The sequence below is a fragment of the Perognathus longimembris genome, chromosome 28, assembly GCF_023159225.1.
Source record: "Perognathus longimembris pacificus isolate PPM17 chromosome 28, ASM2315922v1, whole genome shotgun sequence".
In the NCBI taxonomy this organism is placed as follows: domain Eukaryota; kingdom Metazoa; phylum Chordata; class Mammalia; order Rodentia; family Heteromyidae; genus Perognathus; species Perognathus longimembris.
Window position 1 is genome coordinate 104,214,755 of NC_063188.1, and position 19,319 is coordinate 104,234,073.

Consider the following 19,319-nt stretch of genomic DNA (forward strand, 5'->3'; position numbering starts at 1 on the left):
ATCCTTTTATCAGTCAGAGCCTCTTCATCACAGGAATAAGGTAGCATAGGCAAAAATAAAAGAATCAGTTTATTTTATGGTACTGTGGTTAATATCCAATAGGCTGCTCTGAATAGAAAGACAATCGTCCTTGCTCTTTCCCAAGGCAGCCCACTGAGTCAGTTGTGTTGGTTTATCTGAGAAGACCCTTCTCTTGGAGAAGACCTTTAGAAAATAGCCTGAAGCCACCTAACAGAAAGGATGACTCAAGCAACATTAGCCTAAAGTCTAAGCGTTATCATGGAAATAGAGCCAATGTAAGTCTACAAGAAGCCATCAAGGAGTGGGTTGAGCCCGCACTGGTGGCTCCCTATAATCTTAAACTACACAGAAAGCTGAGATCTGAGGATTATGGTTCAGAGCCAGCCCAGGCAGGAAACTGTGTGAGACTTTTTTAAATTGGCCAGTCCTGGGTCTGGGCACTGTTCCCGAGCTTCTTTTGCTGAAGGCTAGCACTCTGCCATTTGAGCCACAGCGCCACTTCTAGCCTTTTCTGTGTATGTGGTGCTGAGGAATGGAACCCAGGGCTTCATGCATGCTAGACAAGCACTCTACCACTAAGCCACATTCCCAGCTCCTCTGTGAAAGTTTTATCGCCAACTAGCTACCAAAAAATTGGAAGTGGAGCTGTGGCACAAGTGGTAGAGCACTAGCCTTGAGCAAACAAGCTCAAGGATAGCACCCAGGCCCTGAGTTCAAGACCCAGCACCAGCACAAATAACCACCAGGACAAAAACAACAGAAAACCACTCTTGCTTAACCACTCTTGCTCAGTATAACCCCTTCCAGAAGTCATATTCTACATCTCTTCTGAAGTGAAATGTTTTACCATTTGGAATTCTCCAAAAATGGATCACGAAATTCCCAATGATGATAACTAATCATTTTCACACTTATTAAGTTTTCTTATTCAATAATGAGATAATCTTCCAAGCAGTTCTCATGTTTTTTCAATCACATTATGATTGCTCTCATTTCAGATCATCCATATTTTGTTGGTGTCCAATTCCATCCTGAATTTTCTTCTAGGCCTATGAAGCCTTCACCTCCATATTTGGGATTGTTACTTGCAGCCACTGGGAACCTGAATGCCTACCTGCAGCAGATGTGTAAACTGTCTTGCAGGTAACCAACCAGCTTACTGTTCCAGCAATGACCCGAGATGTGTACTTCCTCCCATCTTAGGTGGCTTACAAAATTTAATATTGTTATAAAAAATTTTAAAGTGCAAGATCACTTTTTGTTAACCTTAAACAAATGATATTTCTCTTTGTGAAGACAATTTAATCACATTTGCAGTGGTAATGTCCCAGCTGACACGGGGTATTATTTTGTGCACTTTTGATCAGTGTTCTAAGTTTTAAAAATCAGATTTTCATTTGATTCTCTAAAAAGCAGTATATATGAATATCATATATGTTTATTAGCCTGTTCATATCCTTTTCATCATTTTTTTTCATGTTGCTACTCGCAACTTTTGTTCTCCCTGAAGTTTTAGCTGAGGGAGCTGAAGGCATGACTTTAGTGGTAGAGAGTAGCCTAGCAAGCACAAGGCACTGAGTTCAAATCCTCCTACTGAAAAGAACCGTTTTACATACTGTAGTTATACTGCCTTTATTTAGGTTTTTAAAACAGTTTTATTAGTGTATACTAGTTGTACAAAGGAGTTCCATTGTGACATTTCTACATATGCATACAAAGCACGTTGGTCAAATTCATCCCCCTATCATTCTCCCTTATCCTTCTTTCATTTTATAAAAAATTATGTGGTCAAATCTTTTACTTTCCTGATTTGCCTTTAGTATCTTTCCTGAAGCCTTTTCCTATGGAATTTCCTATAAATTATAATCCTAATGTTATTATTTTTATATTCTAATTTGTAATCTTTTCATTAGTGTATATTAACTGTACAAAGGAGTTCCATTCTGGTACTTTTTTTTTTTTTTTGCCAGTCCTGGGGCTTGGACTCAGGGCCTGAGCACTGTCCCTGGCTTCTTCCCGCTCAAGGCTAGCACTCTGCCACTTGAGCCGCAGCGCCCCTTCTGGCCTTTTTCTATATATGTGCTGAGGAATTGAACCCAGGGCTTCATGTACACGAGGCAAGCACTCTACCACTAGGCCACATTCCCAGCCCCTATTATTATTATTTTCATTATCGTAGCATTATTGTAAACCAAGATCATATCTACCTGACTCTGATTACTGTTTACATTTAAAATGTATTTTGTGGATCAGGGATATGGCTCAATGGTAGATCACTTACCTAGCATGTGCAAGGCTCTGGGTTTAATGTCTAGTAGTAAAAAAGTATTTTGCTAGCTGTGTGTGGTAGTGCATGCCTATAATCCCAGTACTTGGGAGGTGGAGGCAGGAGAATCCCAGGCTGGTTTGGGCTACATACTGAGTTCTAGGCCAGCCTGGGCTACATAGCAAGACTATTTCAAAAAGCAAAAAAAAATGTATTTTACTCTTCTAGGTGAACTATACAATGATTGTGAAGATCAGGTTTGAGTAAAAAAATTTTCTTTAGTAAACGTCTTTACTTCATTTCCTTGAAAAATATGTCAGAAGTTTGCAAGTGGAAGGAACCAAGCAGAATAGCATAGTCTTAGGAAGAGTGATTACCAGTGTCATTACTTGTTATTTAGAAGATTCCTATTGCTGAGCCTCATCCTGTTCAACAGGCCATTGCATTACTGTCATTAAAGGCTGCCAGGATCTGTGCATGGGTGTCTGTGGAAACATGTATTACACAATCTTCTGTATTAATGCCATTACCTGCTTGCAGAAGCTCACAACTCTAGCCTTTTCTTTGCCACTGTGTTCATAGGAGAATGACTTTACATAGCTTGCATGCCAGGTGCCTTGCTGAATTAATGATCACTGTCTGCAGTCTTGAGTCCGTCTGTGCACTGACTTTCAAACTGTGCGTGCAGAGCTGGCGTGTGGCCTTACCATGAGGAATGAGTGAGGGAGCCCCGAAGTCTTCCCTGCTTCAGCCAAGGTTTCCACACTATGTGACTCAAGGGCTGTGGTTCTATATAAGACATTTCATATAAAGAAGATGCTTAGGTGTTCTCAGACTATATAACTTATGCAGCGGATTAAACATTTCAGTGTGGCTGGGCATTGGAGGCACAGTGTGGCTCATGCCTGCAACTTTAGCGATTAAGGAGGATGTGATCTGAAGATTGGTTGGCTGGTTCAAAACCAGCCTGCATAGGAAATTCTGTGAGAATCTTATCTCCAATAAACTACCAAAAAGCTAGAAGTGGAGCTGTGGCTCAAGTGCTAGCGTGCTAGTTTTGAGCACCAAGACTTAGGGACAGCACCCAGGGCCTGAGTTCCAGCCCCAGGACTGGCATACAAACAAACTCCAGTGTGGTTCCATGTCTCACGGACACTGTGATCCTTCCTAACTCCATTTAGTCTCTGTTATACTTTGGGATCACACAATATGAGAGAAGGATGGCAGTAGGATAAGTTAGATGGCTGGGAGCGATTATTCACTCCTAGTTATCTGACTGTTGGTAAGCATTCCTAGCATATGAGCCCTGTGTAGTTTGTGGGCACTGGACACCTGTGTCCTCCGGCCTGCCAATTCCTGCTTAGAGGCATGGTTTCCAAATGAATCTCCCTGGCAGTTTCTGAGAAAACTGCTTGCTAGCAATTACTGAAATAGGCACAGTATATCTTGGATGGAACAAAAGCCCTTTTAATAAATTTCTGATGCTTATATTGGAATTCCATTTGATTAATAGCCTTTGGGGGTTGTGAGAGAATTCTGTGTGTTAATTACAAACTTGTACCTTCCTCAAGGAAAATCAGCATCTTTTATCTTTGTTTCTCTGGCTCCCTAGCTAACACAGGCATCGTTTATTTCCCATTAAAGTAATACATACAGGTAGCTGAGGAAAATGGATATAGTCTAGTCCAGTCTTGACACATTTGCAGGGGTATCCTCGACCAAGAATGGTGACTATGAATTAATTCAGTGACAGACACCGAGACTACAATGGAGCCTGGTAGTTTAACTCCTCTCAGTCTAGCTTCATGGACTTAGTGAGCTTTGAAAAGCAAACAACTGTCTTTTTTATTAATTTATTTGTTCATTAATTGAACACAAATTTTTTGACAAGGTGTTGTGCAAAAAGGGTACAGTTACATAGTAGGGCAGTGTGTACATTTCTTGTGATATCTTACGTCCTGTTTTTCTATCTCTTCTCTAGGTCAGGTAGACATATATACAATACACAATGTATCAAGAACATATACAGTAGCCACGTGGCCACACCCAAGAAAGTTCGCCTAGGGCTTTAAATGTAATGTTGATATTAGACCATATGTCGACAGTAGTCTTATATGAACGTACATACCTAGCTTTTGAGCTACTGTATTCCATTGAGAGGTCAATTTTTGACCTTTATATGTTGAGTAATTGTTTGGTTTTAGTTACATACTGTTGGGTCGCTGCCCCAATCCTGTGGGGAATACTATTTGACAAGCTGTTTTTGGTTTCACAGACTTGGTCTCTACTGTCTCTCCGTCACCCTTTCTTAACAGTCATATATCAGGGAGATCATGCCCCTTTGTTTTCTGTGTTCTAGGCTTGTCTCGCTCAGCATTATTTGTTCGAGTTCTGACCATTTCCCTGCGAATAACAATATTTCACCATTCCTAATCGCTATGTAGTATTCCATTGTGTATAAGTACCATATTTTTTGGATCCATTCGTCTGTGGAGGGGCATCTGGGTTGCAAACAACTGTCTTGATGGCCAGGCTTTCATATGAGTTGAGCTGGAACTGTATTTCTTTCCAACAAGTTTAACTCTTGTAATCAACTGTAGAACAAACACTAGAATAATGACTTCCTTGCCTGGAAATGGGTTCTGATGCTATTCAAATGTGTGCTATATAGACTGCTGATGTCTTTAAGACATAGAGTATAAAAAGACTTGGTTTCGAGTAAGAATACCTGAGTGCTACCCTCTGTCTTCTGCCTGGTAGAGTATTCATCTTTGAGCACTTGAGAGGTTATAGCAAGAATATTATTTGGAGATTGAGAGCTGGTAAAGTAAATATCTTGAGAATGGCAGAGCAGTTATAAAGACCAATTCCACCCTAGTTTTAGAACTGTAGCAGTCTATTCAAGGGTATAATAGTTTCAGAGTAGTTATTTTGCAGGTTGTTATGAGCTACTAAAATGTACCATGCACAATCAAGCTCTTGTCTTAGTTTAAAGGCCTCCCAAGACCTCCTACACATTCCGTAGTTTTTGGGAAGGAATCAGAATCTAGTTGTAGTCACAGCTAGTATTTTATCATTGTGACACAGTGAGCATGCGCAGCAAGACCAGCAAGGGAAAAGATGTTAAGTGGAGTCTGTAGATAGCCATTTGCAGGTTTCCTGTGTTCCTTCCTTCCTGTGATCCATCACCTAGAATGCACCCTCCTTCTAGCAGTGAAAACATAACATGTGGGTGATATTTCCGCCTGGAGAAGCACATTTGAGACTTGGGAGTTTAGGGATTTACGGAGAGCTGGTTACATAACAGTAGAAGTGGAGCTGTGGCTCAAGTTCTCTGCCCAGGCTCAGGGAAATAATTTTTTTTTCTCGATCATGGGGCCTGAACTCTGGGCCTGGGCACTGTCCCTGAGCTCTTCAGCTCAAGGCTGGCACTCTACCACTTGAGCCACAGTGCCACTTCTGGTTTTATGGTTTCAAGGACTTTCCTTCATGGACTGGCTTTGAACCGTGATCCTCAGATCTCAGTCTCTTGAGTAGCTAGGGTTACAGGCATGAGCCACTGGCGCCCAGGTTCAGAGAAATAATCTTTTTTTTGGTTTTAATTCTTTCTTTCTTTCTTTATTTGTTTATTAATTGAACACAATTTTTTTGACAAGGTGTTGTGCAAAAAGGGTACAGTTACATAGTAGGGCTGTGTGTACATTTCTTGTGATATCTTACGTCCTGTTTCAGAGAAATAATCTTATCAGTTAGGGAGCACACATTCTGAAAGCTACAGACCCTGACACCAGCCAAGGACCAAGTCTGCAAGCCTTTCTAAAGATGTCAGCCTCAAGCCTATTGTGTTAGCTCCATTTTGTACAAGTCCAATTAATAATCCATTTTTAGAATAAATAAATCCAATGGAAAATTATAGGTCTGTTAAATAAATCATTACAATTCTTTGGTGATGTCTGTCATCCAATGTCTAAATATAATTTGTCCCATGTGTAAAGATAACAACAGTTTACATGGTCTGGCTGGCATATATCATAGCGAATGCAATGAGATTGTTTCACATACTTGTAAGCAAAATATTAGGAGACTTGTACTAAATACAATACACTGAAATGTTGCAAACCACCGCGAGCTCCTTGTTCCACCTCAGCCGGGAGCAAAGCAGTGATGGAGACCATACCTTGGAACCGGTTTCGGGGTACCAGGGGACCTGCTGCCTGCCTCCCGAGGGTCCCGTGAACAGGGCTTTTATTCAACATCAAGTAGGGAGGTTATGTGCAGAAAGCAAGGTAGCAGTCTCTTTGAAGTTACCGACACCGGAGTGGGGGAAAACCATCCTAGGTGCCTTCCTGAAAACAGGAGGTGCAGGTGAGCAGGTAACACACACCGTTTGGTTAGGCTCCGGCCAGGCTGCAAGGTCTGGGGAAGCTGGGAAGCTGAATAGTTTACACCTAGGGTGAGATCCGTGGCCTTTGTAATGATGCTAAGAGCAACAGATCTTTCTCAGGCCTCTGTCAGCCTTCTGAGAGTCAGGGACTGGCTCCAATTCTCTTTGGCAGACCTCATTGCACTTACAGATTCCCACACTCAAATCCTTGTAATTGTGAGTGTTTTAGTATCTAAAACCACAATCTCTGTCAGGAGCACCTTTGTTTGTGCCACTTCTGGGGCTTGAACTCAGGGCCTAGGTGCTGTCCTTGAGCCTTTTTTTTTTTTTGCCAGTCCTGGGCCTTGGACTCAAGGCCTGAGCACTGTCCCTGGCTTCTTTTTTGCTCAAGGCTAGCACTCTGCCACTTGAGCCACAGCACCACCTCTGGCCATTTTCTGTATATGTGGTGCTGGGGAATCGAACCCAGGGCTTCGTGTATAGGAGGCAAGCACTCTTGCCACTAGGCCATATTCCCAGACCTTGAGCCTTTTTTTGTGCTCAAGGATAGTGCTCTACTATTTGTTTTGTTTTGTTTTTTGCCAGTCCTGGGGTTGGACTCAAGGCTTGAGCACGGTTCCTGGCTTCTTTTTGCTCAAGGCTAGCACTCTACCACTTGAACTACAGTGTCACTTCTGTTTATGTGGTGCTGAGGAATCGAACCCAGGGCTTCATGTATATGAGGCAAGCACACTACCACTAGGCCATATCCCCAGCCCCAGCGCTCTACTATTTGAGCCACAGTACCACTTCCAGTTTTCTGGTGGCCAATTGGAGATAAGAGTCTCATAGACTTTTCTGTCTGGGCTGGCTTTGAACCACAATCCTTAGATCACAGTCTCCGCAGTAAGCTAGGATTATAGGCGTGAGACCCCAGTGTCCGGCATGTCCCTGCGTTTTCTTAAAGCTAGTGCTCTACCAGTTGAGCCCCACCTCCACTTCTGGCTTTCTGCTGATTAACGAGATAAGAATCTCACCAACTGTCTTATAAGGGCTGGTTTCAAACTACAATCTTTAGATCTCAGCCTTCTGAGTAGCTGGATTGCATTTGTGAGCCACTGGTGCTGCCTTTTTGGTTAAGTGCTGGGGTTGAACTTAACTTAAAGCCTTGCTTATGCTAAGCATGTACTCTACCACCGAGTCACACCCCCTTCACCAGCACCATGAATTCCATTGTTAAACAACAAATGAAAGATGAGTCTAAAGATTGTCCATTGCCTTTCAGCATATGTGTCTCTGTGGCTGCCCTGTAAAGTAATTATGCACAATCCCTACACATTGAGTTTAAGAACCCTTTGCAGGTGCGTGCTAGTAGCTCATGACTATAATCCTGGACTATAGTCTAGGCTGAAAAATCCTGTGAGACTCTTATCTCCAATTATCCAGCAATAAGCTAGAAGTAAAGGTGTGGCTCAAGTAGTAGAGCCCCAGATGTGAGTGAAAAATCCAACTGCGAGGGTGAGGCTCTGAGTTCAAGCACCAAGACTGGCATAAAGATGAAAGAAAGAGAGAGAGGGAGGAAAGAAAGAAAGAAAAAAGACAGACAGAAAGAAAGAAAGAAGGAAAGGAAGGAAGGAAGGAAGGAAGGGAGGGAGGAAGGAAGGAAGGAAGAAAGAAAGAGACAGAAAGAAAGAAAGAAAGAAAGAAAGAAAGAAAGAAAGAAAGAAAGAAAGAAAGAAAGAAAGAAAGAAAGAAAGAGACAGAAAGTCAGGTGCCTGTAATCCTAGCCACTCAGGAGACTGAAATCTGAGGATCAAGGTTCAAAGCCAGCCCAGGCAGGAAGATTCATGATACTCCATTTAACCAGCAAAAAGCCAGAAATGGAGCTATGGCTCAAGTGATAGAGTGTCAGCCATCAGCAAAAAAGCCAAGCAAGAATTGGAGTGTTGGGGTTCAAGTCCCAATTATAGCACACACACACACACACACACACACACACACACACACACACTCACAAGCATACAGACAGGAAAAGATGATGTGAGCTGAGGGTATAGCTCAGTGGTAGAGCGTGTAGTTAGTATGCACACGGCCTTGCGTTCTATCCCCCGCAGTGCACACACACAGAGGAGTCATAATAGGCCCTGCTTCCCACGATAGTAATGAAGATTAAATTTCACATTACATATAAAGCACTTAGCACAGTGCCTGGTCTATGATAATAGTTATCATTATTATTATGCTATTATTACGTTTACTTTAGTTCTAAGCTCCTGGATCTCTTGCCTTCTGCAGAGCCTCCTACGTGGTCTCTAGGCCTCCAGCTTTCCTGTTCCGAATCCATTTTCTGCTGTCAGAACGATCCTCCCACATTATTCTGGAGTTTAAAACCCTCAATGGCTTTCCTTGGCTTACAGGATAAAATGTACATAAATCCATATGGAACAACTTGCGGTCCCTGGAATTCTCTTGAGGGTTTTAATGCCATTGCCTCTTGGCTGTTGATAGATATTCCTGCACTGCTCTGTGGGAGGAAAATACTGATCTATTTACCATTAGGATGGCAGCTTTTGGCAATTGTTAAGGTGGGGGTGGGGGCGAGAGGACCCCCTTCCTTGTTTGCAGTGTTCATTATCTTCCTGTAAGGCGGACTTACCCTTCTTTGGCTGGCTTTGTGTGCTCTGGCTCTGAACAATCATGCTTTGAACTCAGTGTAAGAAGCTAGTACTCTCTGTATGAACCTGGTGTTTGTTTTCTAGAATGATTTCAAACCGGCACTCACCTTGCCTTTTGACTTTTGGGCTGCACGATTGATGTTGCTAGGGGCTGCGCATGTCCTATTTGGTGACAGTTTCAGTGAGTAGATCAGGTGCAATGGATTTGACTTCTGTATCAGCCACTTCCTGGGGAATTTGGTCCAAGTCACCACTTCTTCTGGTCCTTCGGTTTGTGTGAAGAATAGTCAACATGATACTTTGGAAACTTTAGCCTACTGTCACAATGGGGTTTTTGCCTATTTATTACATTTCAAACAAAAGGGAAGGGAAAGGGGGAGCAGGATTGTTACTTTTGCTTCCTTTTTTGAGTCATGCTTTTAAAACTTCTTTTCAAACAGCTCTCTTCTGTGATTGACTTCAACTCCATTCCTTGACATTTCTGCCCCCCTCCCTTGGTAAATTACTGTTAATAAATCATGCTTGAGTCCGCCTTCCTTTGGGAGTCCATGTAGGTTAAAAGGTGCTCTTTATTGATCATAGCCCCCTGTAGTGTGGTTGCCAGCCAGGAATGGAGTTCAGAGCACTACAAACTACTGTGCTTTTAATGCTCCAACAGGGTTGTAAGCTACTGTTTACTATGAAATGCAAAACTCGTTGAAAGCATACTAAGTTATTATTCTATTGCTTTCCCATTTAATGGCTTCCAGGGACCCTTTGAGAAGGAAGTAAGTATGGCAGTGACAATGCTTCCTGTGTGCATGGCAATGTGTTTTTAAAACATGCTTTTCCCCACATGAAATGGATTTTGATAGAAAATATGTAGGAACATGTGCATGCTGGGAATCGTAACTATATCATTAATGTGTGTGTGTGTGTGTGTGTGTGTGTGTGTGTGTGTTCAAGCCCGAGGCTTGAACTCAGGGCCTGAGTGCTGTTCCTGAGTTTCCTTTTCCTCAAGGTTAGCGCCCTACCACTTGAGCCACAGCTCCACTTTGAGCTTTTTTTTGAGTACTTTATTGGAGTTTATGGGAGTCTCACAAGGGCTGGGAATGTGGCTTTGTGGTAGAGTGCTTGCCTAGCATGCATAAAGCCCAGGGTTCTATTCCTCAGTACCACATACACAGAAAAAGTTGGAAGTGGCACTGTGGCTCTAGTGGTAAAGTGCTAGCCTTCAGCAAAAGAAGCTCAAAGATAGTGCCCAGGCCCTGAGTTCAAGCCCCAGGACTGATGCCCCCGCCCCCCCCCCCAAAAAAAAAAGTCTCACTGTCTTGCCTGGGCTGGCTTCCGACCAGGACTCTCAGATCTCAGCATCCTGAGTGGCTAGGATTACAGGAGTAAGCTACTGGCTCCTGGCCTCGTGTCATTAAACTAAAAATATCCAATTACTTCCTTTCTGTTAATGGAGAGTGATTTACCAGCTTTCTGGGGTCAGCCTAGAATGGATTGTGCTAGGCATTCAGATGCCCTTTTACTAGTGCCTTGGAATATGTTTTCTTACATTGGGAATTTATTAGGAACTGGATGTCTTTGATAAATATATCTCACTGTAACATCTTTTATCTGTCAGTGTCAAGATTTGCATGGAAGCCATTGTGATGAACTCTTTTGTAAGACAAGAGAGTGTCTTAATGACAGTGATTCCCATGTGGGTGTATGGCTGCATGTGATTTTGCTTTTTGTCTTGTCAGAAAGTCTTGTAAAATCCCCTTTTTTTCAGAGAGTTTCTACTCTTTGTGGGGGGCATGAAAGAGATTTGCTTCAATTTTACTTACTTGTAGGTAGCCAGACCTTTAAAAACAAAACCTTTTTGAGGAAATGATGTCTATTGCATGATGATTGTAGTTTGTTTTTAAAAATATGACTTATTGTTTTAAAAGTATTACTATCCATTAAAACTTTTTTGAAATGACTTGAAATGTTGAATAATCTGCACTATAAGATTTGGCAGTCATGGGGGCTAGGTAGCGTGCTTGCCTCTCATACATGAAGCCCTGGGTTCAGTTCCTCAGCACCACATATATAGAAAATGGCCAGAAGTGGCGCTGTGGCTCAAGTGGCAGAGTGCTAGCCTTGAGCAAAAAGAAGCCAGGGACAGTGCTCAGGCTCTGAGTTCAAGGCCCAGGACTGGCAAAAAAAAAAAAAAAAAGATATGACAGTCATGAACTACATGTGGCTATGAAACACCAGAATGGTAGCCAGTGCAAACGAGGAATGGCATTTTTAATTTTAATTGATTCCCATTGATTTCAATATAGACAGACACCATGGCTTGTAGCTACTGTTTTGGACAGTGCAGGTTTAAGAATACCTTCCTTAAACATAACAAGACACACATGAATGTGTCTGCATTTGTTAGCACATTATAGAATTTAACATATAGAACTCTTAATATCTAGTGGTGGGACCTTCCTATAATCTCAGCCCTTGGAAGACCGAGGTGGAAGGATCAAAAGTTCAGGGCCAAGTCTGGCATAGATCAGGTCTGTAATCTGAGCTACTTGGGAGGCTGAAATGTGAGGATCAAGGTTTGAAGCCAGCCAGGACAGGAAAATCTATGAGATTCTTATTTCCAATTAAGCACCAAAAATCTGGAAGTGGAGAAGTGGCTAAAGTGGTAGAGCTGTAGCCTTGAGCCAAAAAGCTAGGGGGTAGCATCTGGGTGCTCAACTCAAGCCTCCTAGAACTAGTCCCAAAACAAGTGTGCAGAGCTCCATAGTAAGACTGTCTCAAAACAAACAGCAATATAACAATGAAAGACTGTAGTATCTGAGAATTCTTCCCATGGGGAACCCAGTGTGTATGGTAGATTATTCAGAAAGAGAGATTAGTCTTAAGACAGAGCTGAAATGTTTTTAATTAAGTGGAAAGACACTCAGATAAATCTAGCTTATGATTTCTTTTACATTTGTTCTGTGTGAAACAGAAATAACACCCTGAGACACATGCATAGCACAGAGTGGCTCCCACATTTTGTAGTATGTATAGAAGCCACTGTTCTATGTTCATTCATGACTCCCATTGTATTTCTACCATTTCTTTTCTCTTGTCAGCCGATGAATGCCCTCAAGTCCACAAGTTTGGCAGTAACACCTCTTAATTTTGTTCCAGAGCATCATGGTTTACTTTATTGTGATACCCTGGGTCTCTGAACACAAATGAAAGAAAATTAGTGGGGAATGAATGAACTCAAGCTGAGCCTCATTTTGCTAGATTCAGTCTGTGCCATTTTGGTGTATTGGCAGAGCTTGGAGTAAATGGCCTTCAGATAGGAAATAAGAAAGTTTAGAAATAGACCTACCCAAGCCCACCAGCTAATATGGGCTGGGAACCATTCTGAAAATCATACCCTTTGCCATCTCTCTTGATTCTTTGTAATCTATAAGTTTGAAGGAAATACTATATTATGAATATGATATGTAACCCTCACAAATAGCTACAGCTTATACATTTTATATAGTTTTCAAGGAACTTTACTCTGTCTTTTTTGGCTCTCATAATGTTTTAGTGAAATTGGTAATTTATTACTTTTTTTTATTCTCAAGGGGTCATGTGAACTATCCAAAAGCATGTGGCTAACAAATAATTATTGGTATCAATAAATCTTGGGGGCTGGGGATATAGCCTAGTGGCAAGAGTGCCTGCCTCGGATACACGAGGCCCTAGGTTCGATTCCCCAGCACCACATATACAGAAAATGGCCAGAAGCGGTGCCGTGGCTCAAGTGGCAGAGTGCTAGCCTTGAGCGGGAAGAAGCCAGGGACAGTGCTCAGGCCCTGAGTCCAAGGCCCAGGACTGGCCAAAAAAAAAAAAAAAAAAAAAAAAAATCTTGGGCTGGAGGTATGGCTCAGTGGTAGAACACTTTATTAGCAAGTGAAAGGCTCTTAGTTCAAACTCTAGCACTGCCCCCAAATCCTATTTATAGGATGGGGAACCTGTGAGAGAGAAGATGTAAACCCGCCCTACTCTTCTCTGAACTTAGAGATGGGAAAAGAGGTGTGTGTAAAATTTGACACCTGGGAATGTGGCTTGGCCGTAGAGCGCTTGCCTAGCATGCGTGAAGCCCTGGGTTCGATTCTTCAGTACCATATAAATAGAAAAAGCCAGAAATGGTGTTGTGGCTCAAGTGGTAGAGTGCTAGCCTTGAGCAAAACAAGCTCAATGTGCGCTAAGCCACATTCCCAGGCCCATAGCCCAATTCATAATCTTCCATCTCTTCTCCCTGCTCTAATGTCCCTATATCTCTGCTGTTTTCTCCAAAAGTCACAGAAGACCGCAAGCATACAAACCAGAAAGCAAAGAATATCTTTTTTTTGCTTTAAAAAATCTATTTATTAATACTCAATATGTATAAGGTAAATATATGTATAGGGTAAATCTTTGATTTTAATCTGTCAGCTTTGAATTTCTGAAATCATTCCCCTCTTCCTTTTTTTTTTTTTAAAGAGTGAAATTTTACTTGCTATGGAGTTCAGGCTCTTGATTGCTACCAGTCAGCAGATGATTGAGATGGCTCAGGCACAGAATGAATACTTCCTAGCAGTAGTAGTAGCACTCTAGTGGAGTTCATTAATGTGCTGGTTTACTTGAGACCAAGCAAGAAGACCTAAACGGAGTTTATGTCTCAGAGCTGAAGTTCAATTGCAGAGCTAATTCATTGAGATGTATTTCTAAGGAAAGCCAGCATGGTGATAGGCGGTTCAACAAGCAGTTCTATACTGAATACTATATGTGACTCAAGGAAATAAGATCATCCCATAGACTTCTAATTTGAAATGGCATATTTCTCAAACCTTTGGACTGATGAGAAAGGTTGTGTGTGTGTGTGTGTGTGTGTGCGCGTGCGCGCGTGCATGTGTGCAAACGTGCGTGCGCACATGTGCTGGTCCTGGAGCTTGAACTCAAGGCTTGGTTACTGTCCTTGAGCTTTTGGGCCACAGCTCCACTTCTGGCTTTTTGAGTGTGTGTGTGTGTGGTTAATTGGAGATACAAGTCTCATGGACTTTACAGCATGAGCTGGATTTGAACTGTGATCCTCGGATCTCAGCTTCCTGAGTAGCTAGGGTTATAGGTGTGAACCACCAGTGCCCTTGTGCATGTTTGTTGGAATAGAAAACTTCCATGCTGCTGGCATATAAATCACAGTGAAAATATGACCTGAAATGGCTAGGATTTCAAGGCAAGTTTAGCAAGTACATTAACTTTTTTTTTGAATAATTACTTATTTATTGTCAAAGTGATATACAGAGGGGTTACAGTTTCATATGTAAGGCAGTGGGTACATTTCTTGTACTATTTGTTACCTCCTCCCTCATTTGCCCCCTCCCCCCTCCCCTTCTCCCCCATGAGTTGTTCAGTTGGTTTACACCAAATTGTTTTGCAAGTATTGATTTTGGAGTCATTTGTCTTTTTATCCTTTGTCTCTCAATTTTGATATTCTGTACATTAACTTTTATATGTGCATGTTTCCTGAGTCTTGCTCCAAGGTGCAGGCCCGAGTCATCATGACCACCAAGTCCCAGCGCCCTGTGGGATTTGCCCACAGGCATAGATGACCAATTCCTTTGTATCTAGGGAGGAACACAGAGACAAAAGCAAATCTGCAGCTGAAACCAAAAAGATGGTATCTGACTAGTGAATCAGGCCTTCACAGCTGTGTTTACTGTTCTCTAGTCCTTTCATGTTGCAGGAGGGGAGGAAAAACATCTTTTCCTCTCCCCAGCTTAGGTTCGTGTCTGAGGCCCTGCTAGCAAAAGATGGATTACTAACAGAAAAATATATACATTTATTTAACATAGCTTTTTTATTTTTTAATGTGTATTTTATTATTATTATTATTATCATTTTTGCCAGTCCTGGGCCTTGGACTCAGGGCCTGAGCACTGTCCCTGGCTTCTCTTTGCTCAAGGCTAGCACTCTGCCACTTGAGCCACAGCGCCACTTCTGGCCGTTTTCTGTATATGTGGTGCTGGGGAATTGAACCCAGGGCTTCATGTATACAAGGCAAGCACTCTTTGCCACGAGGCCATATTCCCAGTCCCAGCTTTTTTATTCTTATGATTATCTTTAAGTAGTTGTACAAAAGATTTTTTTTTTCCAGCCAGTCCTAGGCCGTGAACTCAGGGCCTGAGCACTGTCCCTGGCTTCTTTTTTGCTCAAGGCTAGCACTCTGCCACTTGAGCCACAGCGCCACTTCTGGCCATTTTCTGTATATGTGGTGCTGAGGAATCGAACCCAGGGCCTCATGTATACGAGGCAAGCACTCTTGCCACTAGGCCATATTCCCAGCCCTAATATAAATTTTATGTGACATAAGTGTCTTTGTTAAGGAAATGAAACACATAAACCCTCATGCTTTCTATAGCATGTTTGAGGAAGAGTGGAGAGTTGTGAAGAAATAGAATAGGGTAAGGAGTATGATGTCATGGAATGGACTGGGAAATTAAACAGGACTCACTGATTCCGATTCTTCTCTCTGTCCTTGTGTCTCAGAGGAAGGAGAGGACACCTTTCACCTGAGGGTCTCATGGATCTACTCCCAAGAAAGATCAAGAGCATTATTCCTGGGTTTTGTGACATGCTTCAGTGCAGAAGGGCTGGGGAAAAATCCAAAAGACCTTCCTACACATTTTATCTATCCCTCAGATGATTCCTGCTTAAAACATTCACTATGCCAACATATTCTTTTGTTTGTTTGTTTGTTTGTTTGGTGCTGGTCCTAGGGCTTGAACTCAGGGCCTAGGCACTGTCCCTGGGCTGCTTTTGCTCATGGCTAGCACTCTACCACTTGAGCCACAGCGCCATTTCTGACTATTGTGGTGCTCAATTGGAGATAAGAGTCTCACCGGCTTTCTTGCTTGGGCTGGCTTCAAACCATGATCCTCAGATCTCAGCCTCCTGAGTACCTAGGATTACAAGCATGAGCTATTAGCACCCAACATCAAATCATATTTTTGTGTCCTGAATCCCTTATTGTCAAAGGAAATAGTTGGCCTCAGAAAGATGAAGTTTGAAAAACCTCTGTATATCCAACTAATATTGCAGGTACTTGACAACAAATTGAGATTAATAGGGAGAGGACTAAGTGATACTTAATTTCAGATAGCTTGAGACTTAGATCACAGTCTGAAGAGTAGATTCTTAGAAAATAAAGGGGAACTTATCAACACAGACCTTCATTTTAAATAATAAAAAAACCAGAACAGCTCTAGTAGAAAGCAGACCATAGGTAAGAGGAACAGGAGAGAAATCCAGGTTTTGATAAAGTTCACTGATGATTTGTGATATCCAGAAGATATATTTCAACTTGAATTGATTTTCCCCCTAAATTTTCTCAATAAGTAAGTTCTAGTTTCTGATGACAGCAAGTAATTCATTTCTACAACCCAAGAAGGAGGCCATTATGTGTGGTTGGACAAAGTGGTAACAGACCATTCCTTAGTATTCTCTCTGGATGGAGGTTAATTATGGAACATGTTTGCAACTGACAATTGAATAATTGTTATGGGTTTTTATTAGACTTTGCTATATTCATTTTTCTCTTGCTCTAGTGATGGATGCAATGATTCCAGTGATGATAGCTTTTTAGAGGCAAAGATGTCTGATCTGAATCTAACAACTGACTTGGAATAACAGGCTCTTCTGAGAAGGTAAGAGAAAATTCCAGAGTTAGTATTTGGGAGAGATAGGATGCATCTGAGGCCAGAAATCAGTGTATAAATATGCCAATAAATGAGAATCTGGGGACTATAGCTGTTGGAGTTGGAGTTTTGGTTGGGCATTGGCAAACTTTTTTTTTTTTGCAAGGCCAGATAGTATGTTAGGCTTGTGGGTCTTAGAGTCTTTGCCACAACTACTGAAATCTGTCACTGTTGTAGGAAAGCAGCCAGCCATAGGCAAGAAAGAAAGAAATAGACATGGCTCTGTGCCAGTAAAACTTTATTTACAAAAACAGTTTGCTGATCCTAATGTAGGCCCCTCATTGTATGGCAGATTCCCTTGCATTTGTATAAAATAAGATAGCATTTTATTTCTTCGTAGGAAAATATTAGAGACAAGATTACTGTCTAGGGTCAGCTTATTTTTCCTGTGGCTCTATCACACATGATGAGAGAGGACAGGAACCTGCATCACTTGCCTAAATTTATTCTTAGAGGCAGATGTTGCCAGGGATTACCCTAGGGGTAGTGGCAGACCTCAAATTGGATAGCTTCTTTTTAGTAGGGATGGCTGGTTTGGGAAAACCTGTCAAGAGTTCATTGCTCTAGTGTGAGTTCTTCTTGTATTTATCTGAGAATACTGCATATGTTCATTAGGGGGGAAGTACAGCTATGTGTACTTAGGTTTAGCTCAGACACAATCACTTTCAGGAACAAGGAAACATAGTGTACAGGTTATCTGGAGGGGTGTGTGTGTGTGTGTGTGTGTGTGTGCGTGCGTGCGTGCGTGTGCGTGCATGTGTCTTGAACTTAGGGACTGGGACTTGTTCCTGAGCTGTTTCTTGTTCAAGACTAAAGCTGTATCACTTTGAGCCACAGGTCCACTTCCATTTTTTGGTAGTTAATTAGATATAAGAGTTTCATGGATTTTCCTGCACAGGCTGGCTTTGAACCATAATCCTCAGATATTAGTCTCTTGAGTAGCAAGGATTACAGGCATGAGCCGCCAGTGCCCAATTGGAGACATTTTTTTTTTTTGTGCTAGTCCTGGGGTTTGAACTCAGGACCTGGACACTGTCCATGAGCTTTTTTGCTAAAGGCTAGTGCTCTACCACTTTGAGCCACAGTGCCACTTTCAGTTTTCTGGTGGTTAACTAAGTGTCTCACAGACTTTATGCTCAGGCTTGCCTTTGAACCTCGCTCCTCAGATCTCAGCCTCCTGAGTAGCTGGATGTATTTTTTAAGATGTGCATTATTCATTTTTGATGTTGCTAATACTCATATTCTCTTTTTTTGAAGCCACTGAAGCTACTGTAATCAACATGAAGGAATTACCTGAAGCAATCACCACACTTGTAAAGACTTCCTCCAATGTGTACCAAACGGACTGGAAAGACTCAAAGGGAGTCTGCTGATGTTCTTATGAACCAGAGCCAGAGGAGTAATTTTCATTTACTCCAGAGGCCACCTTTGATATTCATACATTTGTAGTTAATTAAACTTTGCCCAACAATTAGTTATGGGGAAGAAAGTGTTTTTGTGTTTTGGCCAGCACATAATGATGTCATGATGTCACCGTGATAAACAAGCATCCAGGTAACTGGGCCCTCTTTGGTGGTAGGATGACAGGTCATGTGCTAAAATTAAGTAAAAAAAGGAGTTGTTCTCTCACCCTGAAACTCAACCACAGGTTTGCATATTGGCCAAGAATATTTTGATTACTCATCTTGCTTATTTCCCAGGAAAAAGTAAAATTTAGCATTTCTAAGACTTGGAGTGGCAAGGATGACCCTCACTTTAAACACAAAATTGAAAGGAAATGCAAAACCGTAGCAATCAAGATCCATAATTGAACTGAGGTGAAATTCACACAACAGAATTAACCATTTTAAAGGGAATGGTTGAGTGGCATTTGCTCTTATCTTGCAATCACTTCCTTTATCGAGTTTTAAAATGTTGTCAGTACTCCAAAATTAAAGTTGTCATCACTCCAAAATAAATCCTGATGTCTGATAGCAGTTACTCCTCATTTTTCCCTCCTCCCATCCTCTGGAACCTCCCCTTTCTTTGCTATGTGTATAGATTTTCCTATCTAGATAATTCATATACGTGGAATCTTTCAGTGTGTAACCTTTTTGTGTCTTTCATTTACCTTACTTGTTTCAAGGTTCATCCATGTTGTCTCATGTAGTAGAACTTTGTGGGTTTTTTTATGGGCAAATAAAATTCCTTTATGTCTGCCACCACACCTTATTTACTGGCTAATAGACATTTGGCTCATTTCCACCTTTAGACTA

At 41.8% G+C, this 19,319-nt stretch overlaps 1 protein-coding gene across 1 annotated transcript in view; it reads left to right on the forward strand.

Moving 5' to 3' along the window:
* Ctps2 (CTP synthase 2) overlaps positions 1-18,532 on the forward strand; it is a 95,828-nt gene extending 77,296 nt beyond the window's left edge. Inside the window, 3 exon segments of the mRNA XM_048336227.1 lie at positions 1,020-1,164; positions 16,915-17,013; positions 18,322-18,532. Of these exon segments, the coding sequence (XP_048192184.1) occupies positions 1,020-1,164; positions 16,915-16,996 (227 nt within the window). The 3' untranslated portion in view covers positions 16,997-17,013; positions 18,322-18,532.
* Positions 18,533-19,319: the final 787 nt, after the last annotated feature.